The sequence below is a fragment of the Onthophagus taurus genome, chromosome 3, assembly GCF_036711975.1.
Source record: "Onthophagus taurus isolate NC chromosome 3, IU_Otau_3.0, whole genome shotgun sequence".
Classification (NCBI taxonomy): Eukaryota; Metazoa; Arthropoda; class Insecta; order Coleoptera; family Scarabaeidae; genus Onthophagus; species Onthophagus taurus.
Window position 1 is genome coordinate 4335629 of NC_091968.1, and position 22680 is coordinate 4358308.

A 22680-nucleotide genomic window follows, 5' to 3' on the forward strand; every position below is an offset into this window, starting at 1 on the left:
TTTATTATTACAGCATTTTTTTTTTTTGAAAAAAACTACTAAATGATATTGTCCGCTATATTGTTGTTTGTTGTACATAATATATAAAACTTATATATTTTAAAAGAAAAGTAATTAATATTGATCATTTTTTGAACGAATACCAACCGAATTGTTGCCTTTTCAAATTTTTGCTACGAGATTTTACAAGGTTTTTCGATAGAAAAAAATCTTTTAACACGAAACCCGTACTATTTTTAATTATTATTACCTACAACTCTACGAATTTAAGTGTTAAGAATTAATAAACACAGAAAACGGAAGAAGATAATAAAAAACTATTTTGTTACGCGCAACCTTAGCTAGGTATACACAATTTTTTCTTTCTATTCTTTTTTAATTTAGCGAAAAGTTTCGAAAGTTTAGTTTTTTTTAATAATTATTATTTCGTTTGTGGTGCAAATGGTCAAAACAAATTTTTATTACTCTACTTCTTAGTTTTTTTTTTCTTCTCTTTTTATATAGATAGTTTTATACTTCTTACGATGAGAATTTCTTTTTTTAAAAATAACCATTTGTATATTACTATTATTTACTGGATCATTAAAAAAAAACATTATGCTTAGGAAAAACTTATTAGTATTTTTATTCGAGAATTTAGCGTTTATCAGTTTATTATTATTGTATTTAGGGATTTAATAATTAAAATTATATTATTTGGAGATTTATTGATTTTAATTCAAAATCCTTAAACATTTCCAAATATTCCAATCTTTTTAATGGTAAGTACTTCAGTACTGTGTTGTTTATGTTAGTTTTTTTTAACTATATTTGTGTAGGTAATGTGAATAGTTAAGAAGAAAGGGTAATGATTTATACAGTGAATTTCACTTAAGATGCAATGTACAAAAATATATTTCTATAGAAACCAGGGCTGAGACCTGCATGAATGGTTTTATTCGCCCGAATGAAACATTCACAAAAGAAAGAATGGTGAATCAATGTAACACACGATTCGCTCAACATGGTGTAGTGTCATATGTAACGAAAAACAGCGAATCGTCAAAAGTATTCGCGAATCATTTCAAATGATTCATTGCCTCACCTACTCAATAGTGCTTTTGTACATAATCGTTGTTATTTTACTACCGAACATAAATAAATTAATGTTATGTTGAATTTAAGACACAATTTAAATTTATGCAAAATTATCTAAATTTGGCTAAACTTATACAAAATTGTCTAAAATATTCAAAACGTATTTAAAATTATCAACATTTCACAAAGTAGTTCAAAATGTTACTGAAATTATGTAAGCTTGTACAAAATTAATTAAAAGCGTAAAATTGTCTTAAATTGTTTAAACTTGTTCAAAACCATCTGTTTTAGACGATCAAAATGTGGCTAATATTATCAAAACTTGGCCAAAATTGTCTAAATTATTTATATCCAAAATTATCAAAATTTTATAAAATACCAGTGAAAAATAATCAAAATATTACTGAAATTATGTATACTTGTTCAAAATTATTTAAAAGCGCAAAATTTATCTAAAATTGATTAAACTTGTTCATAAAAAATTTTATGAAATAGCCTAATATGATTAAATTGTATCTAAATTTGGCTAAACATGCACAAAAATGTCTGAAATTGTTGTGTCTAAAATTATCTAAATTCGGAAAACTTTACAAAATTGTCTACAATTATCTAAACTTGCCTAAAATTTAAAAGCGCAAAACATCTATAGTTATTTAAACTTGTCTAAGCACGTGCAATATTATCCGAAATTGTTTAAAATTATTCAAAGTTAACCAAAAAAAGTGTTAAAAAATCGTTTTTAAGAAATCAGAACTTAAAAGAAATGTATATCTAATTGATGACACTATTAGAAGGCTATGATATTAACAAATCTAGTTACTTTTGTTACAAATTTGTGTGGTTTATTTTATTTATTTAAATCAAAGAGTATCAATCAGTACGCTGTGAAATGTCAGTTGGTAGTGACTTTATCTAAGTTCCTTAAATTCTCTTCGAGAAATTGTTATTAACGAAGTTTTTTTCAAGAAACGAGTGTGTTGTGAATCAATGTTGAAATAATTACAAAAATTAATACTGGTGATTATCATATAATAGCAAAACCAAATAGTGTGAGTAAAATTTGGAATTTATTTGGCCTTCTTAAAAAACAAGATGACAGTATAACGATGGAATTATTTATTGCCGAAAGTGCAACAAAATTTTAAAATATAATAGCAAGCAAACCTCAAACCTCGTTCGTCATAGATGTTATATTGAAAGCAATAGTATTGGCGAACGAGAAATAAGACATGTAAATAGTGAAGACACAGAGAGTGTACTGCATGTCTGTTCTCAATGGGTGATTGAAGATTATCGGCGTTTTTCATCGGTAAATAGAAAGGGCTTCAAAAAAATGGTTCAAAAATTGATCGATATTGCGGCAAAGTATGGAAGTAATATTAACATTGACGAGCTGATTTCGAACTCAACAACAGTATCACGTTATGTAAACGACATGGCAACGGAAAGAAAACAACAAATAACTCGTGATTAGTTAAAGACAAACATGTACACAAGTAAATGAAGACACCCCACCTATACGAAAATTAAAAGAAAATATTTTGAACCAGATTGAAAGTAAGTGGCTTCCAAATTTAAGCATTTACCACAACGCAGCTTGTTTCCTGTCTTCCTTTCTTAGAACCAAATATAATTAACAGTGTGAAAGATTTCTGCATTGACACAATTTTATGTAATGACAACATTATACATACAAACTCTTTAAGAGAAGTAATAGAGGACGAAGTACAACGTTATAGTACATCAAAAATTAGTGTAGATGTAAATTTTGATGTACTGAAATGGTGGAATAACCATGCAACGGAATATCCCAATTTATTTAGAATTGCAATTAAAATTTTGTCTGTTCCTGCGAGCAGTGCTGCTTCTGAACGAGTATTTTCTATGGTGGGACATTTAATTACCAAGAAAAGAATTTAGAGATAATCCCTGTTTTCCAATGTGATGGTGTATCGAAAATGACTTTACTAATTTCATCTCGAAAAAACCGTTAACAATTTTTGAATTAAAACATAAAAATCTTAAAATGTAAAGGATTATGAAAGATAATTAAACATGTGTTTACGTAGTTAACACAAATTTTTGCGATTTTAAATGATTAGTTTAGTTTACATTACATAGTCAACATTAAATGATTTTGGACAAATTTTGTGATTTTAAATAATTTTACTCATTTTGAATATTTTTGATAATTTTTAAACAGTTTTTTTTACCACTTTTGCACTTTTTCAGCAAAATTTTAAATTTCAATACATTATACGGAACTTTTCAAATATCTCATTCGCGAATGGTTCTAATGGCACTACATGATTCACACTTCTGTTGACGAATGAATAAACCATAGCAACAGCGAATTGATTAATATGATTCGACATAAGAGCCGTTCGGTACAGGTCTCGGAGTCGACACTACAGTAACTTAAGAAAGAATACCACACAACATGATTCATAGTAACTATTGACGAATGAAGGCAACACTCAAGCAACGAATCAGTGAATATGATTCACTATGTGAGCCACTCGCTGCAGGTCTCTGGTACCTACTTATTTTGTGCCACATAAAATGCAACATGACAATATAATTTGACATTACAGTAAAGCGTCCTTCACACGATCAATATACATATATTGTAAATAAAGACTCAGACTATCAATATTTATTGACAATCTACTTAGTTTTGCATTGGCATTTAAAGATGGCATATCGTCAAAAAGCATGTGTAGCTATTATTTTAGGTTTAACAGCAAAACACCGGAAGAAAAAGAGAATATGAGCTAGCGAATGGCTTCTAAAGAGAGACACGTTTTCTCAAATGAATTTGTTGAATGAGGTTTGCGTATCTACTCTAAAAGATTTCAAAACTTTTTTCGCATGACTAACGCTTGTAGGATTGTCAATATCTCCCTCAGACTGTCAATATATCAAATATTTTCGTTTTCGTCAAACCATCCCATGAATATTCTCAATATTGACAATATGTCAATCTTTCTACTCACACCTTCAATAATATTGACAATAATATAATATTGACTTTGTCTATTTACTTGTCCACTCAATGTAAATGTCCCTTTGTCGAAAAAATTATGTTTTTGACAAAGTCTTCATTATCGTTGCAAAATTGTTGTTGCAAAAACTACGATTCATTGCTCGTGAATCAGGTTTACTTTATGGGAATGATATTTTGCGAGTTTTAAAATTTTGTGAACAGTTGATTTATTCCAATACTCCTTACGCCATAAGGGTTTTCTTGCCTAGCCAAAGCCACGATTTGTTGAACTTCCCCTGAAACATTTAGCAGGCCAGACTTCGAGAGATGGCCATGTTTTTTAAATTTAGACACAGCTCGGCTCACCATACTTTGGCTAATGAGTTGGCGATCAGGATATCGTCGGCTTAGTAAGAAAACCACGTAACTCCGTTTCGGAAAATTTTACAGGAGACAGAAAAAACTGGATTTTTTTTAATTTGACAGTCGTGTTAAGTGCTTTTCATTTTAAGATTTGGGCGGAAACTTGTATTTCAATATACGCGCAGTTTTCGGAATTGGTAGATTTAATAATTTGTTGCATAATTACATCAAAATCTTATTTTTGGTAAAAATTGGAGTTACGTGGTTTTCTTACTAAGCCAACGATGTGTTGTATTAAAGAGGTCAACTACTTACTAAACCAGTTTTTGACACTTAGGAAATTGTTTAAAATAATTGATTACCATAGTTACTCATGGCTACTGCTATTTTCATCATTTCAACAAATCTGAAGTACTTAAACTGTAAAGTAATTTTTCTCGAAAATTTTCTTATGTAACCAATATTAATATTGACTGTACTAGATTCAGAAAAAAATCCTCTTTCATATTCCGTAATAAAAATGGGGGATAGCTATTTGAAAAAATATCGATGACGTCATAACTCGCTTCAAAATAGCGGAAGAAATTTAAAACCTACACCAAACAATTACAAAAAAATTAAATCTTTAGACCCGTTTCAGGGATTTTTCCATAAATCGTTTATAATGATTTTATCGCCTATATCCGTTACTTTACGGACACGCTGTATAGTGATCGTTTGAAGGACGCTTAAAACCTCGATATAACGGATCAATACGGGGAACGCAGTGTCCGTTATAGCTCAATAAAAATATACAAGACTAGCACTAAGACGACTGGTAGGTGGTAAGTAGCGCAAGTTAGCATAAAAATGTTGCATATTTTTATTGAACTAAAACTAGACCAAGAACTAGAATCATTTGGGTCATTCTAGGTATAGTGCTAGTTCTACATAGTGACAGTGTTACTGTAAAACTAGAACTAACACTTGATCTAGAACTAGAAACATTCGGATTTAGCCGCAAGTCTCTCAAGACGGCTAAACGCGAATGATTCTAGATCTAGGTCTTGTGTTAGTTCTAGTGACAGCGCTAGTGTAAAACTAGAGCTAACACTAGACGCATTTAGCCGGCTAAACCCGATATTTTTTAGTTCTAGGTCTAGTGTTAGTTCTAGTTTTATTTGCTATTAAGCGCTAAATTATTGTCTATTTTTACTGAAATAATAGTAGAACTAACACTAGACCTAGAACTAGTATCATTCGGATTTTGCTCCACGTCTCTCAAGACGACTAAACCCGAAACTTTTTAGTTCTAGATGTAGTGTTAGTTCTAGTTTTAATTCTTATGCAGCGATAGACCTAGAACTAGAATCATTCTGGTTTAGCCGTCTTAAGAGACCTACGGCTAAATCCGAATGTTTCTAGTTCTAGGTCTAATGTTAGTTTTAGTGACAGTGCAAGTATAAAACTAGAACTAACACTATACCTAGAACTAGAATCATTCGGATTTAGCCGCACGTCTCTCAAGACGGCTAAACCCGAATATTTCTAGTTCTAGGTCTAGTGTTAGTTCTAGTTTTACTGCAATAAAATTTAGCCGTCTTTAGCGACGTGCGGCTGAACCCAAATGATTCTAGTTCTAGGTATTATAGTGTTAGTTCTACAAAGTGGCAGTGCTAGTGTAAAACTAGAGCTAATACTATACCTAGAACTAGAATCATTTGGATTTAATCGTCTTTAGCGACGTGCGTCTAAACCCAAATGGTTCTTGTTCTAGGTATACTGTTAGTTCTACATAGTAACAGTGCTGGTGTAAAACTAGAACTAACACTTGATCTAGAACTAGAATCATTTGGGTTTAGCCATATTGAGATACATCTAGTGTTAGTACTAGTTTTAATTGTTTTCAGCGTTAGATTGTGGTATACTTTTATTGAACGAAGAGTAGAACTAAAACAGGACGTCACCTTTTCCTTCGCAAATCTACCCAATGCCTGTATAGTGTGGGCCAAATTGGACACTTTTAAAGGGAAACTCCTCTTTCTATAAGAGATAGAGGAAAAATGATATCAGTGTTTCACGCTCGATTTTTATAAGAAACTTAATGGCGAAAACCGCATATCGATATCTCTTACGGTTACAGAGATACAGGTGTTTATCAAAAAGGTGCATTTTCGAAAAGTCGTCATATCTTTTTTCTTATCGATAAAATGCCACTTGGATCATTCCATCGTAGAAGCTGCGGACAAATTCGATATCAAACTTTTTTGCCTCCCAAGCAACACAACCCATGAGTTACAGCACGTGGACAAATCAGTTTTCAGAGCGTTTGAGTGCTACTGGTATGAAGAAGTATTAAAATACTGAACGCAGCATCAAGATAGAAAAATCACCAAACAGAGATTCGGAACATTTTTCTCAAAAGTGTGGGACCAAAGCCCTCACTCAATATTAAAGCGGGATTTGAATCTACCAGAATATATCCGTTTGATCCCGCAAAAATTCCCGAAGAAGCTTTTGCATCGGCCTTCTCTTGCTGCGTCTGATGAACACACTGAAGAGAATTTATTGACTGCACCAAGCAATCCAACACATTGAAGCATTTCTGAAGCGGATTTCTATAGCAGTGAAGATGATATTCCCTTTTTCAGATCTGCTCAATGAATCAAGCCCGTTAAAATCAATTACTGATATTCATGACATCCTATCAACTCCAGAGAAGGATTTCAAGTTCAGCAACTGCTTCGAGAAGAGAGCAGAAATGCTACTCATACTGAACGTTGGTATTGTTTTGTTTGCGATGAAGACAAAGTCGCCGATATGAGGCTTTGCACCTTCGTGGGCATATTCAACTACACTATGGGAAATGTTGCCACTTTCCCACTGAAAAGAATAAAAAGTATAAGTACAGTTCTACTTGCACGTCGTTTTCTTTGTGTCTACATTATGTTACCTATTAGATAAATAGGCGATGAAATAAAAAGAAACTTTACCTCATGTATTACACAAGACGAAAAAATTTATGTAAAAAAACCTTATGGTGGCCATATTCTACCCAGGTACCTTATGTGATGTTTTCAACTTGTCCTAAATACTTAGCAATACCGATAATTCCAGTTTGCGCTTCTACCAATATAATTTTCTTAGAAATGGCTATGTTAACATTTTAGGTTTGATTTTGAACTATTTCTTATCCTTGATTAACTTGCACCACATCCTGCCAATTACCTGAAGACAACATTTCCGTAAAAATAAATTCCTTCGTTCTATCACAAATACAATGAAGCTACTTTGGTAATGTTAGCGATTATTTTAGTAACATAATTTGAAAAATTCGGTTGATGTTCATAACCTTATGACATCAAAGATCCTTTATGCCCATTTATTTTTGGTATGGAAGCATTAGTTCCACAACTAATAGAAAGGTGAAACGTTATATGTAATTATTTAGGTTGATTTCTCATTAAGTATTCATTATTTACCACTTATTCTAGGACGGTCTTCACAACCTCAATTGCTGCCCGGGTACACGTGGAGGAATGAACAAGCCATGCTCATTATGTGTAGCTGTTAGGATTTTATTACCACAAAACGATGAGAGGATGAAGTGATTGAGGACGCACAACCATTCATTAGCATCAGAACCTGCAAGAGAGAAGTTCTCGATCGGCAGTGTTGGAGGCAATAGATATCATCACCAGATACTGCGTTATTCAGCATTAGCAAATGAGCTAAAATCAGCTTAGATATCAAAAACGTTAGTATGGAATAGAAAGATAAGCTTTTTATGTTCAATATGATTTAGGATATCTAAGGACGGGAGATATAGGGTTGCTATTAGCTATGCAAATATACAGCCTTGGATGCGTAATTTATCGTTGGACACTAGCTATGTAAATACTGAAAACTTTACGACTTAGATAAAACTTTGCCCATATCTAAAAATTCAAGAAAACTTTTATTATTCATTTTTTAAAGTCTTTTCTATCGTTAATGTCTTGCTACAAAAACCTGAAACACCTTGTATTTGTCGCTGTAATAACACAATCTGTTTTTTTTTTAGTTTTTTTGAAAAATGAAGTGAACTCATAAATTTATGATTCAAAAAAGGATTAAATACATTATTATATTTACTTTTTGTATCACAATTATACCTATATTTTTATTATAATAATATTAATCCAAATGTAAACACTCCTAAACGATTGCATGTGGCGCCATCCCGGATCGAAGCGGTCGTTTCACGAACCGACAGCATCCGAAAACCTGTTAACCAGGAAAGTTCAGTAGTAAAGGCCGGACTTTCGCGGAAAACGTATCGTCCCTACCGATAAAAAGACAAAACCCCACCGAAATTCACGCAACCCACCAAAATCTTCAGGCAAACTTATATAAATATTATTTTTTTAATCCCAACAAATTTTAATTTAATTCAACTTAAACATTTTTACTAATTTCGCATTTTTAGTATTTTTTCCAATAATTTAGAGGTTAGGAAAATGTATTTAAACATTGGAATCGTGGTGGGTTAACCGCCGGTGACGTCAAGTTTCCGATCGCAGGTGTCATGGAAACGAACTCCAAAGAAGAGGAGAGGGTAAGTTACTCTATGGAAATGATTTATTTGTTTTCTTTTTTATATGTTTTTTATGAGAACCTTTTTCCCTTACTTTTTTTGTACCGTCCGGTTTTTAATTAAGTTTTTAAGACTCCTTTTTTGTCCTAAATTTTTTATGGATCGTTTAGACGTTAATATCTCAGTTTTAATAGACCATCCCTATTACCATATCAATTATTTAAAAGAATAAGGTCTCCATTTAGCGGCGGCATCGATTTCACATGCATCATTTAAGCGGTAATTGTCAGGAAATTATTAGTTTTTGATGTGATTGATGGTGTGAATACTAACTATGTAGAAGTATTTAACTATGTAATAATTATTTCTGTTTCATATCCTTATTTCCATAAATTAAGCAAATCCTTAGTGCTTCACTCCGAAAATATGTGTGTAGATGATATACATTTTAACGACAAAGAGAATATGTTATGCCCGTTTTATGACAAAGAAGCGAATATGTAAATGGCGTGTACTTTACCTAAAAGGATTAACACGGTCGCAGTATACGGAATACATTAATGTTTTTGAAGTTGCTATAAAATAAAATTAAGCGTCAGAGATTTTAGTATAAAAATATATAATATAGAGTATATTAACTTACCTCAATTAGAGTCCTAACATTGTTTTAGTATTACGCTTTAGCTTTGAATGCAGTTACATCGTATGAATAGAGCGCAACAAGTTATGTTAGGGATTTGCTTAGATAGCTTTGTTCTTCCTTTATGCATCCCACAATTTAAATTATCAATTTTGCCTTTGTTGCCAAAAGAACGAATTTCAAAGTGCCGGGTTTTATTCTGCCATCTTAAAAAGACATCAACATTTCCATAAAATATCTGCGTTTTCTACTTTTTTGCTTTGTTGAATTTCAAAGTGCAGGATGATTCTGTTCTACCATTGTCACCAATGCAACTTCATCAGCATAGAACATTGGCAATATTAAAAATAATTCTGCATTGCTAACACTATCTAGATGCCAGCATTTCCACTTAGTATTACATTGTGCTCCACTACAAAAGCGATGTTTCTGAATGTACATCTTTTTTAGTCATTTACAAACATTGTCAATCACCATGGCAAGTTATACGATTGAGAAGCACAGATGTTACATAGAGAGATGATTTATGAAGTCTCATTTTCAACATATTGAAATTGTCAGAACTAAAAACATTAAATGACACAATCGCAATTTTGATGCAGCACTTGACTAAGCGAAAAATGAACAATGTTGAGAAAAACGAGATTTTCGTTTTCATCTCTCTAAAACATAAGTCTTCTCAGAATAGACAGGCTCAAACTATTGAAAATTGTATGGTGCCTGTCTATTTGATGACAGCTATTACAAGCACAGAAGCCGCTTGGTCAGTCGTTACGTTTTACGATTATACAGGATGGTTCTGTAAGTCGTGGCACAAGTTTAACCACAAATACTAGAGTCAAAATGATGATTCGTGTAAACATTTTTGATGAAAATAATCTAGAGTTTGATTTTTATTTTATATAGAATTTAAGTCTAACTAATTTTCATTAAAAATTCTTTAAAATAAGCCCAAACATGATACGTTTAATTCCAATATTACTCCAGATATAAGCAACTTCCGGTTTGAAATGTCAACGTCATTTTGACATATTCTTAATTTTTATAAAATGTCTTAATATTTGTTACAAAAACAAAAATATAATAAAAAAAAAGATAAAAAATTAAGGTTGGTATTAATAATTAAAAATTAAATTGTTTCCACTCATTTTAAAGGTATTTTTAATAAAGAATACATCATGAAAGAACACCATGAAGTTGTCCATTTGTGTATTATATGATAACTAACTTCAGGTTTAAAATGTCAACCTCAATATTGACATATTTTTAATCTTCATTAAAAATCCTTTAAAATGAGTACAAACACGACATATTTATCTTCAATATTAATGAAGTTATGGTCAACTTCCGGTTGAGAATGTCAACGTCAATTTTGACATATTTGTAATCGTCGTGAAAAATCCTTTAAAATGAGTCCAAACATGATACGTTTAATTCCAATATTACTCGAGATATAAGCACTTCCGATTTGAAATGTCAATGGCATTTTGACATATTCTTAATTCTTATAAAATGTCTTAATATTTGTTACAAAAACAAAAATATAATAAAAAAAAGATAAAAAATTAAGGTTGGTATTTTAATAATTAAAAATTAAATTGTTTACACTCATTTTAAAGGTATTTTTAATAAAGAATACATCATGAAAGAACACCATGAAGTTGTCCATTTGTCTATTATATGATAACAAACTTCAGGTTTAAAATGTCAACCTCAATTTTGACATATTTGTAACCTTCATTAAAAAACCTTTAAAATGAGTACAAACACGACATATATATCTTAAATATTAATGAAGTTATGGTCAACTTCCGGTTAAGAATGTCAACGTCAATTTTGACATATTTATAATCGTCGTGAAAAATCCTTTAAAATGAGTCCAAACATGATACGTTTAATTCCAATATTACTCGAGATATAAGCAACTTCCGGTTTGAAATGTCAACGTCATTTTGACATATTCTTAATTTTTATAAAATGTCTTAATATTTCTTACAAAAACAAAAATATAATAAAAAAAAAGATAAAAAATTAAGGTTGGTATTAATAATTAAAAATTAAATTGTTTAGACTCATTTTAAAGGTATTTTTAATAAAGAATACATCATGAAAGAACACCATGAAGTTCTCCATTTGTCTATTATATGATAACTAACTTCAGGTTTAAAATGTCAACCTCAATTTTGACATATTTTTAATCTTCATTAAAAATCCTTTAAAATGAGTACAAACACGACATATTTATCTTAAATATTAATGAAGTTATCCAAACATGATACGTTTCCTTTCAATATTACTCGAGATATAAGCAATTTCCGGTTTGAAATGTCAATGTCATTTTGACCTATTTTTAATTTTTATAAAATGTCTTATTATTTTTCACAAAAAAAAATAATAAAAAAAAATAAAAAATTAAGGTTGGTTGGGTTGGTTAAAATTAATATTTAAAAATTACATTGCTATCTTCATTGTTGCTAACTTCGGGTTTAATGCTTTTTATTCAAACTTTTTCGTTTTTTGAGAAAAGTGCGTCATGTTTGGACTCATTTTAAAGATTTTTTAATGAAGATGATAAATATGTCAAAATTGACGTTGACGTTTCAAACCGGAAGTGATTGTGTCTCCATTAATATTAAAGTTAAATATGTCGAATTTGGACTCATTTTAAAGGATTTTTTATGAAGTTGATAAATATGTCAAAATTAAAAGTTGAAAGTTCGAAGTTTTTAGTTTTTTGAGATAAATGCGTCATGTTTGGACTCACTTTAAAGGTTATTTTATCACGATTACGAATATAATAATAAAATTGTTGTTAAAGTTGACATTGACAACTGAAAGTTTTTTCACGACTAAACCCGAATGTTTCTAGTTCCCGTTGTAGTTTTAGTTCAATAAAAATATACAACATAATTATATCTTATGCTAACTAGCGCTACCTACCGCTGCCACTAGAACTAACACTAGACCGAGAACTAGAAACATTCATTTTTTCAGTTCCATGTCTCTCAAGATGACTAAACCCGAATGATTCTAGTTTTAGGTCTTGTGTTAGTTCTAGTGATAGTGCTAGTGTAAAACTAGAACTAACACTAGACCTAGAACTAGAATCATTCGGATTTAGCCGCACGTCTCTCAAGACGGCTAAACCCGAATATTTCTAGTTCTAGGTCTAGTGTTAGTTCTAGTGATAGTGCTAGTGTAAAACTAGAATTCACACTAGACCTAGAACTAGAAAATATCTTTTTTTTTATTTCTAATTCTAGGTCTATTGTTAGTTCTAGTTTTAGTGCAATAAAAATATGCAACATAGTGATATCTTATGCTAACTAGCGCTGTCGTTTGTAAAATAGATAAGATGAGAGATGTTAATCTATTTGTAGAGTCTCTCAAGATGGCCAAGGGCCGAAACTAGTTAGACTTAAATTCTATATAAAATAAAAGACAAACTTTTAATTTTATACTAACATCTAGAAAACGACACTGACCCGAAATTGTAGGTACATCTATTTTTTTTCTTTTGTAGAATTTCTTGGTGTATCTAAGTGTAGTATCTAAGTTGGTTCTTAGACGTATGCTGCAAATCAGACTTGAAATCGTATAACGTGATTGTCGCTTAGCTTTATACTTCAAAACAAATGGTATTTTAGGTCTTTCGGTATTCTACATTTTTTCTAAAATAAGTTACACCTTTACCTACGAGACAACATGAAATCTCTAAAAACGATCAAATGTCGCGTAATCAAGTGATGTATAATAATATATATAATAATATATGAATGAAAGACATGAAAACATCTTCATCATGTTTGTCAGAACTCTGTTAATAGTTTTGCATAAATTATTGCATAAATGAATACAGTAACAAGATTTGAGTGGTAAAATTGTTTAATTTGACTTTGTTTTCCTCCTCCTATTGTATGCGGGTACTGAAACTCCTAATAGCCTCTCTGGCAACTTCCTCGTCAAAGGAATGGTGTCAATGGTCTTCATCTCCCACAATCCATTCAAGAATTTCAGATTTTTTAGATTGATGATTCCATGCTACCGATTTCAACAATTTCTTGTCGAACTTCATTTGATAGCAATCTCTCTTTGAGAATCGACAATGGAACGTCGTCATTTGAATCCCATTCAGTTTCTGAATTTGTGGCGACTCTAACAGAATCACTATTATCAACTGAATAGCAAAATATATTTTTGCTATTGGATCAGGCAAGAGCTTGTCCCAGGCATTGGCAAGGAAAAACACGGTGTCCCTCAATGTGATGTTCTTAAGAGCCCGAGAAATGTCATTTTCCCCCATACCTACTACATGGATCAAAAGGCTCTTTAGATAATACAGTTTAGTTAATCGTATCACATTTTGGTCTATGGGTTAAATAAGTGAGGTAAAATGGGGTGGCAAAAAGATGGTTATTATTTGACCATAGTCGTTTCTCGACTAATTAAATGGCTTTTCCATTAAGATTAATGTCCGCTTGAAATTTCCGAGTCACTTGTACAACAAATGACTCGTGGAACCATTTTACAATTATGGTAGAAGTCATCCAGGCGTTTTTTGTTACTTAGTATTCAACTGGAAGTCTATCGCAATTAAAAGCTCAAGGATTTGTTGCTTTTCCAATTACATACCATCATTTTAGTTTGTGTGTGCTATTGCCGTTTGCACAGGCAAGAAAAGTTACTCTCTTTTTCGAAGGTTTTCGCCCTGAGGCTGTTGTTTTTTTGGCATGCACCAAGGTCCTATCAGGTAGTAATTTCCACAATAATGCAGATTCATCTGCATTGCATATTTGGCAGTAGGTTCAGCTCATTTATTTTCTCGTTGAATTTGCGTAGAAAAGGTTGCACGGCAGATGAATCACTAGATAATTTCTCTCCAACCACTATCGATTGACGAATACCATGCCTCTTTTTAAACCAACTTACCCACCCTCTGCTTGCAATAAATTTGTTGTCATTATAATATTTAGAGTAAATTCTTTCTCGCTGTAACTGAAACCATTTGTACAATTCATTTTTCATTTCGGTATATTCTGGTTTTCGCAGAATTTTCATATGCATTGGTTGAGAAACACAATTTGCAATGTAACTGTAAATACATAAACGCGCCATTAATAAATTACCATTAAATGGAAAAAGAATAATATGTACCCTATTATTTTATCCTTATCCTCTTTAATATTGGAAAATGTGTGTGCTGACACAATATTTTTCTGCTAGTACTTTACTACTATAACTACTTTTACAATTTTTGTAATATCTCCTGTTTTTTTGGCGAGAGTTAAAGTTGTGTGTAGCCATGATTCGGGGACTTCCCTTTTTATGTTCCACACTGTTTCGGATATTCTCGCTACTATTCAAACACGACGGGAAATCACACATCATACGTTCCGAATTAGGGGATCCGTGGTTAGTCCGAATTACAAGAAACATAATATAAAATTTGCAGTTAATGCTAACTATTGTATAAATAGAGCGCAACAAGTCCCACAATTTAAGTTATCAATTTTGCCTTTATTGCCATTAAAGAACGAATTTCAAAGTGTAGGATTCTATTCTGTCATCTTAAAAAAGACATCAACATTTCCATAAAATATCAATTGAGAAAATTGCATAGAAACCAGCATCTTCAGTTTATACTTTTTTTACTTTGTTAAGATGTGAGTATAGATGGAAGTATGCATCCTTTAATGAAAAAATGAATTGCAAAGTGCAAGATTCAAAGTTGTCTTTTGACTAAGACAACTTCATCAGCATAGAACCCTCATTGGCAAATATTGAATTTTGCATTGCTAACACTATCTAGAAGCCACAATTTCCAGCAACATAGTATGACAAACATTGTTGTTTGTTATTTAGTCATTGATGCTAAATTACCATGGTAAGTCACACGATTGAGAACCACAAATGTTACAGTGAGAGAATATTTATGAGATCTTATTCATTTTCAACATATTGAAATTGTCAGAACTAAAAACATTAAATGATACCAAGGACAGTAGAATCTAACAGGACTGCTACATCCATTGTTGTGACAACCTGCCCGCAAACTACGTCACACCATTTGCCACGCCCAGCTGTTGTTGTGGTCTATGCGTTGCTGTGTATTTGTAGAGGTTATATCGTAGACGTATTCATATTATTTTTAAAGTTTTATGTTTTTAGACGTATTAATGTCTATCATATAACCTTTAAAAACACAGACAGTTACCAGGCGTGGCAAATACTGTGACGTAGATGGCGGGCAACCAACCCGTAGTGGGCTACAAAAATACAATGCATGTAGCAGTCCTGTTAGATTCTACTGTCCTTGAAATGATACATATTTCGATGAATTGTTGTTACGAATTCTTCAAATAAATGAAAAACGTGGAAACATCTTCATCGTGTTTATCAAAACTCTGTTAATAGTTTTACATACATACCAAAGATTCCATATAGTTGTTGCAACATTATAAATAATTCAAAAAAAACATTATTGCCAAAAGTCCGTTTTATAAAAATTTTTTAATGTGTGCATACAATTTGTTATTAAGTGTTGGAATGAATTATTTTAATGCACGTAAATTCGAAAAGCTATTGTTGCGTTCTTTTTTAATTAGTTAAAAATATTAATTGTAGTACCTCGGCCACAAGCGACCTCGACTTGGTTCCTTGTATCTAGTGTTTCTTCTGATTTAGCCGAGGCGCTGCTATCTATTGTTCGGATTTGGGTTGATATAACATTAATTGTAATGCCTCAGCCGCAAGCGACCTCGGCTTGGTTCCTTGAATCCACTGTTTCTTCTGATTTAGCAGAAGCGCTGTTACATATTGAACGGATTTGGGTTGATATGACATTAATTATAGCACCTCGGCCGCAAGCGACCTCGGCTTGGTTCTTAGAATCTACTGTTTCTTCTGATTTAGCCGAGGCGCTGCTATATATTGAACGGATTTGTATTGATATGACATTAATTATAGGGCCTCGGCCGCAAGCAACCTCGGCTCGGTTCCTTGAATCCACTGTTTCTTCTGATTTAGCCGAAGCGCTGTTACATATCGAACGGATTTGGGTTGATATGACATTAATTATAGCGCCTCGGCCGCAAGCGACCTCGGCTTGGCTCCTTAAATCCACTGTTTCTTCTGATATAGCCGAGGTGCTGCTATATATTGTTCGAATTTGGGTTGACATGATATTAATTGTAGTACCTCGGCCGTAAGCGACCTCGGCTTGGTTCCTTGAATCTAGTGTTTCTTCTGATTTATCCGAGGCGCTGCTATATATTGTTCGGTTTTAGGTTAATATGACATTAATTACACTACCTCGGTCGCAAGCGACCTCGGCTTAGTTCCTTGATTCCAAGGGTGATTATCACAATGTAATGCCTCGGCCGCAAGCGACCTCGGCTTGGTTCCTTGAATCTAGTGTTTCTTTCGATTTATCCGAGGCGCTGCTATATATTGTTCGGATTTGGGTTAATATGACATTAATTACACTGCCTCGGTCGCAAGCGACCTCGGCTTAGTTTCTTGATTCCAAAAGTGATTTACACTTACATAATATAGTGCCTCGGCCGCAAACGACCTCGACTTGACTCTTTGTATCCACTGTTTCTTCTGATTTAGGCAAGACGCTGCTATATGTTGTTCGGATTTGGGTTGATATGGCATTAATTATAGCGCCTCGGCCACAAGCGACCTCGGCTTGGTTCCTTAATTCCAAGGGTGATTAATACAATGTAGTCAAATCACAAAATAGTCCAACTTCATTCATTCAACCCTGAACCAATTAAGGCATATGAAGTATTATTATTATTATTAAGGGCATAGCAAATTAATCAAACCCAAACAATTTAATTTCAAAGCAAATCAACTCAACGTCAACGCAGCTAACAACAAAGTAACCAAACTCTAAAGCAAGCCGGGGACGTGCCACTAGGCAGTGGCAAGTCATATGGCTTGCGAGGGTTTGTTTTCCAGCATAAGAGCATATTTATTCAAAGAGATCGCCTCCGTCCTTAGGATGGGACATTAAGTCGTCTAAGGACACCAGTCGTGCATCTCTGATGCCGTTAGAACTCTTAAAAACTTCATAGTAAAAGCATTCGTTCACCAGCCTGGCCAGCATGACGAATTATTGACTATAAATCTCCTTTGTCATGGTTATTTAGGACCATAAAGCATATTATCTATGTTCAGCAGTGTGAACTATGTGCAACTTTAGTATAAAGTAACCCAACACCAAAGCAAGACATCAACAATTCAACCCAACCCAACCTATTGTTATTAAACTTGTCACAACCCCAAGCCAACTCTTATCCGCACGTTTCTTATGACAGTTAAAGCCAAATGTTTCTAGTGTTAGTTCTAGTTTATGTACTGCTAACAAGCACTACTTAGCATTATCACCAGGCCTAGAACTAGAAACATTTGGGTTTAGTCACACGTCTCTTAAGCAACATGTTTTAGTCGTAGTTGTTGGCATAGTCGCAAGAGTGAAAAGTTAAGGTATTGTGTTATAGTAGTACTGTTCATGCAACACCTTACGACTAAAATGTTTTTGTCCTAGTCCCAAGAGTTGCCCAACTTTTAACTTTTTAAACCTAAAACAATTGGTCGTAACGTGACGCATGCGCACTTTTCACTTTTGTGTCCTTATAATATAGCAGTGTTTCGTTTTATTTTATAAATTGAAGTTAGGTCAGTTAGGTTTTGTATTTTATTGTAAGATAGCACCTTTATTTGGTGTTTTTGCTAAAAAAGGTTCAACCAGTCTTAACAATTCCTGAAACTCTTCGAACGACATGCGAACATATTTAAAAAATTGCAAATCGTCTTCCTTTTTCTCCAACATGTTTCTAATCAAAGTAGCATAATTTCCCTCCAATTTTATTGATTGATCTTCTGCCAAAACGCCGTTGTCTTTTATTTCTTAATCTTTGTGCGATTAATAGAGCTGCATTCAAGCACATTACTCTAGCAGCGACAACAATTTTCTTTTTTTATCTAATGTTGACTCTATATTCATCGTATATATACAGCGTGTCCCGTATCTTCCGCATCAGAGCATTATACGGTTGTAGAATACATTATTCTGAAGCGATCTTTCTAATAAAATTTTTTCGAAATGTTTATAATAACCGCACGGGAACTGTTTAACGACGACCAATAACGGACAACTTTGATTCATCGAAAAAGTTTATTTCTCTTTCCATGACGAATCTATTGGTGAGTACACGTGGGAAACGAGTTATCATCGGCGTAGCGGACCGGCCGAGGGTGGCACCGATTACCTGAGTCTGATTTGCGATCTGCTGATTGGACGAAAAACAGTTCCTTTAAACAGTTCCCGTGCGGTTATTATAAACATTTCGAAAAAATTTTATTAGAAAGATCGCTTCAGAATAATGTATCCTACAACCGTATAATGCTCTGATGCGGAAGATACGGGACACGCTGTATAACTATAGAAGTAAATTTTTCCAAAAAAAACACTGTTTAAAAACGATGAAAGATATTTTATTCAATTATTAAATCGGTGCTACGTTACGTTTCAACCAATAAGTTGGTCTTCTTTAGGCACGTCGTCTTAGGATGTAGAAAATGGAGGCTATGATCTATATAAACCTAACATCGTAAAAGCAATGAAGATAATTCGTTATTTAGATGTACATAATATTTGTTGAAGTTTAAATTTTACATGAATTCTTTATATTTATATACACACATATACAGGGTGTCACACAAAAAATGCCCCAAGCTGTAACTCTGTCATTTATATTCCGATTTTCATGACCGAGGCATCAAGTGAAATGGTTTGATGAATACTATGGTTCATGCTACAAATAAATTTTTTTCAAGGCCATCTTTAATTTTAAGGGATTATTAACTTTTATTTTTCAAATTGCTCCATATATTTTTCTTCACGTCATTAGATAGAGATTGTTTTTCTGAATCCACTGATGTGCAATACATTAACATTAATTGTAATTTTAGCAGAGAAAAACAATTAAAACATTTTCCGAACATTGACTTAGTCACTTCTGTGTCACAGTGTGCCATGGAAAAAAATAACACGCAAAACTGATAACAGTCATTAAATGCTATGTCAATGCCCGAAGCAGTTGTAAATGATACTTATAAGTTGTTTTTTCATTTATCCCATGGCACACTACAGTATAATACAAGGGACTTTAAGAGAATGTTCAGAAACTATTTTAATGTTTTTCTATGCTACAATTACAATTAATGTTGATGTATTGTACACTAATGGATTCAGAAAAAAAAACTCTATCCAATAGCGTGAAGAAAAACATACCGAGCAATTTGAAAATCAAATGTTGATAATCGCTAGAAATTGAAGATGGCGTTGGAAAAAGTTTATTTGTAGCATGAATCATAGTATTTATCAAACCATTTCATTTGATAGCTAAGTCATGAAAATTGGAAGGTAAATGACAGATGTACAGCTAGCGGCGTTCTTGTGTGGCAACCTGTATATACAGGTGTCTTTTCTCTACTAAAATTATATTCAAAATTGATGTATTGTACATCAGTGGATTCAGAAAAACAATCTCTATCCAATGACGTAAAGAAAAATATATAGAGCAATTTGAAAAGCAAAAGTTAATAATCGCTTAAAATTGAAGACGGCCTTGGAAAAAATTTATTTGTAGCATGAATCATAGTATTCATGAAACCATTTCATTTGATAGCTAAGTCATGAAAATTGTAAGGTAAATGACAGATGTACAGCTAGCGGCGTTCTTGTGTGGCAACCTGTATATACAGGTGTCTTTTCTCTACTAAAATTATATTCAAAATTGATGTATTGTACATCAGTGGATTCAGAAAAACAATCTCTATCCAATGACGTAAAGAAAAATATATAGAGCAATTTGAAATGCAAAAGTTAATAATCGCTTAAAATTGAAGACGGCCTTGGAAAAAATTTATTTGTAGCATGAATCATAGTATTCATGAAACCATTTCATTTGATAGCTAAGTCATGAAAATTGGAAGGTAAATGACAGATGTACAGCTAGCGGCGTTCTTGTGTGGCAACCTGTATATACAGGTGTCTTTTCTCTACTAAAATTATATTGAAAATGGATGTATTGTACATCAGTGGATTCAGAAAAACAATCTCTATCCAATGACGTAAAGAAAAATATAGAGCAATTTGAAAAGCAAAAGTTAATAATCGCTTAAAATTGAAGACGGCCTTGGAAAAAATTTATTTGTAGCATGAATCATAGTATTCATGAAACTATTTCATTTGATAACCCGCTCATGAAAATCGGAATGTAAATGACAGAGTTACAGCTTGGGGCGTTTTTTGTGTGACACCCTGTATATGTCTACTATTATTAATACTCAAAAATCAAAAAACAGTACTTTGTAAGATGACGACCGGAATACAATTTGCAGAACAGGTTTTGAAAATTTGGACTTTACTGCAATGTGTTCGATGTATGACTAAATTTAATAACGACATTGTCGTAAACAGTGGTTTTCTTGGAAAAATTCACTTCTATAATTTTCCTTTTGTTCATAACAAACAAAATAGTTTCACTCCCGATTTCTTTTTTTTTAATTTGGTTGTGGCACGACTCTTTATATGTCAAAATCCTCCTTTAATGTGCTGTGCTTAAATATTGCATGAACCAATCCCTTTCCTTATAGCTACAGCTAAAGCAAACGCTTATGACTATGACTAAAACTAAAACACTTTGCATGAACCCACCTTAAGACGACTAAACCCAAATTTTTCTAGCTCTAGGTCTTGTGTTAGTTCTAGTTTTAGTTCAATAATAACACACAACCTAGCGCTATGTAGGGCTAAGTAGCACTACTTAGCACTGTCACTACAACTAACAATAGACCTAAAACTAGAAACATTCGGGTTTAGCCGCACGTCTTTCAAGACGGCTAAACCCGAATGATTCTAGTTCTAGGTCTTGTGTTAGTTCTAGTTTTGCACTAGCACTATCACTAGAACTAACACTTAACACTAGACCTAGAATTAGAAACATTCGGATTTAGTCGCACTTCCCTCAAGACGGCTAAACCCAATTTTTTCTAGTTTTAGTGTTACTTCTAGTGACAGTGCCAAGTAGTGCTAGTTAGCATTACATAGCGCTAGGTTGTATATTGTTATTGAACTAAAACTAAAATTATTTTGAAACTTTTTTTAATTGATTTGTTAGTATGATCCATTTAAAATTTATCTAAACCATTCAAATATAAAAATTTTGACACTCTTTATTATAAAAAAAGACTATATTTTTAAACTATGACATTTTTATTACCCGTTTACGCCAAAATTTAATTTTTTTTTTAACGATTATTTTCTTTTCTTTGTCCCCTCCAAATTCTTTTTTGGCTTCAAACAAAAAATGGCAAGGCATTGTATGTTTTTCCGAAACACACACCAAAAAACGCCGTTTTAACTATAAATAATACAACACACGTTCACCCGGGTGTTAAACACAACACACAAAAGCAACACATTCGTGCTTTTTTTATGACCCCATTAAATCTTTAACTCTTTCATTTAACAGTTTCAACGAACGAACGACGACGTCTATTTGTCCAGATCATCTTCTCCGCCGAAACAGTCTCTACCGTTTCCTCCAATAATAATAATAATAATTTAGTTGATTTTTTTTAAATAAAATAACAATAATGTCGGTTTCGGATAAAGCAGTCTCAACAGAAGATTTACCACTATCAACGCGAAATACTTGCGTGGAAGTTGCTAAACTTGAAGGCGTTTTAAATACATTACTACAAAGCAAAGTGGAAGCGATTAAAAACGATAAGACGACGTCTTCCAGTTTACATTCGAGCCCGAAATTATTCGTGAATCGATTGAGAATCGCCTCGACATCGACCACTTCTTCCAAAGATAAAGATAGCGGAAAAGGAGGGTTTCATAAAGATTTTAAACGAAGGCATCGAAAACGTAGGAATAGTGATGAGATTCGGTTGGCGAAACATCGATTTAAAAGAAATGGTAAAAAAAGAATTAAATTTTTTAAAAAATATTTTTAAATTAAATTTTTTTTC

At 32.6% G+C, this 22680-nt stretch overlaps 1 protein-coding gene across 1 annotated transcript in view; it reads left to right on the forward strand.

Moving 5' to 3' along the window:
- The first annotated feature begins 8632 nt into the window (after nt 1-8632).
- The window catches only part of LOC111417507 (uncharacterized), a 37049-nt gene continuing 23001 nt past the window's right edge, over nt 8633-22680 (forward strand). The window contains exons 1-2 of the mRNA XM_023049810.2: nt 8633-9002; nt 22173-22627. Coding sequence (XP_022905578.2) covers nt 22297-22627 — 331 coding nt within the window. The 5' untranslated portion in view covers nt 8633-9002; nt 22173-22296. The remainder of the gene's footprint in view (nt 9003-22172; nt 22628-22680) is intronic.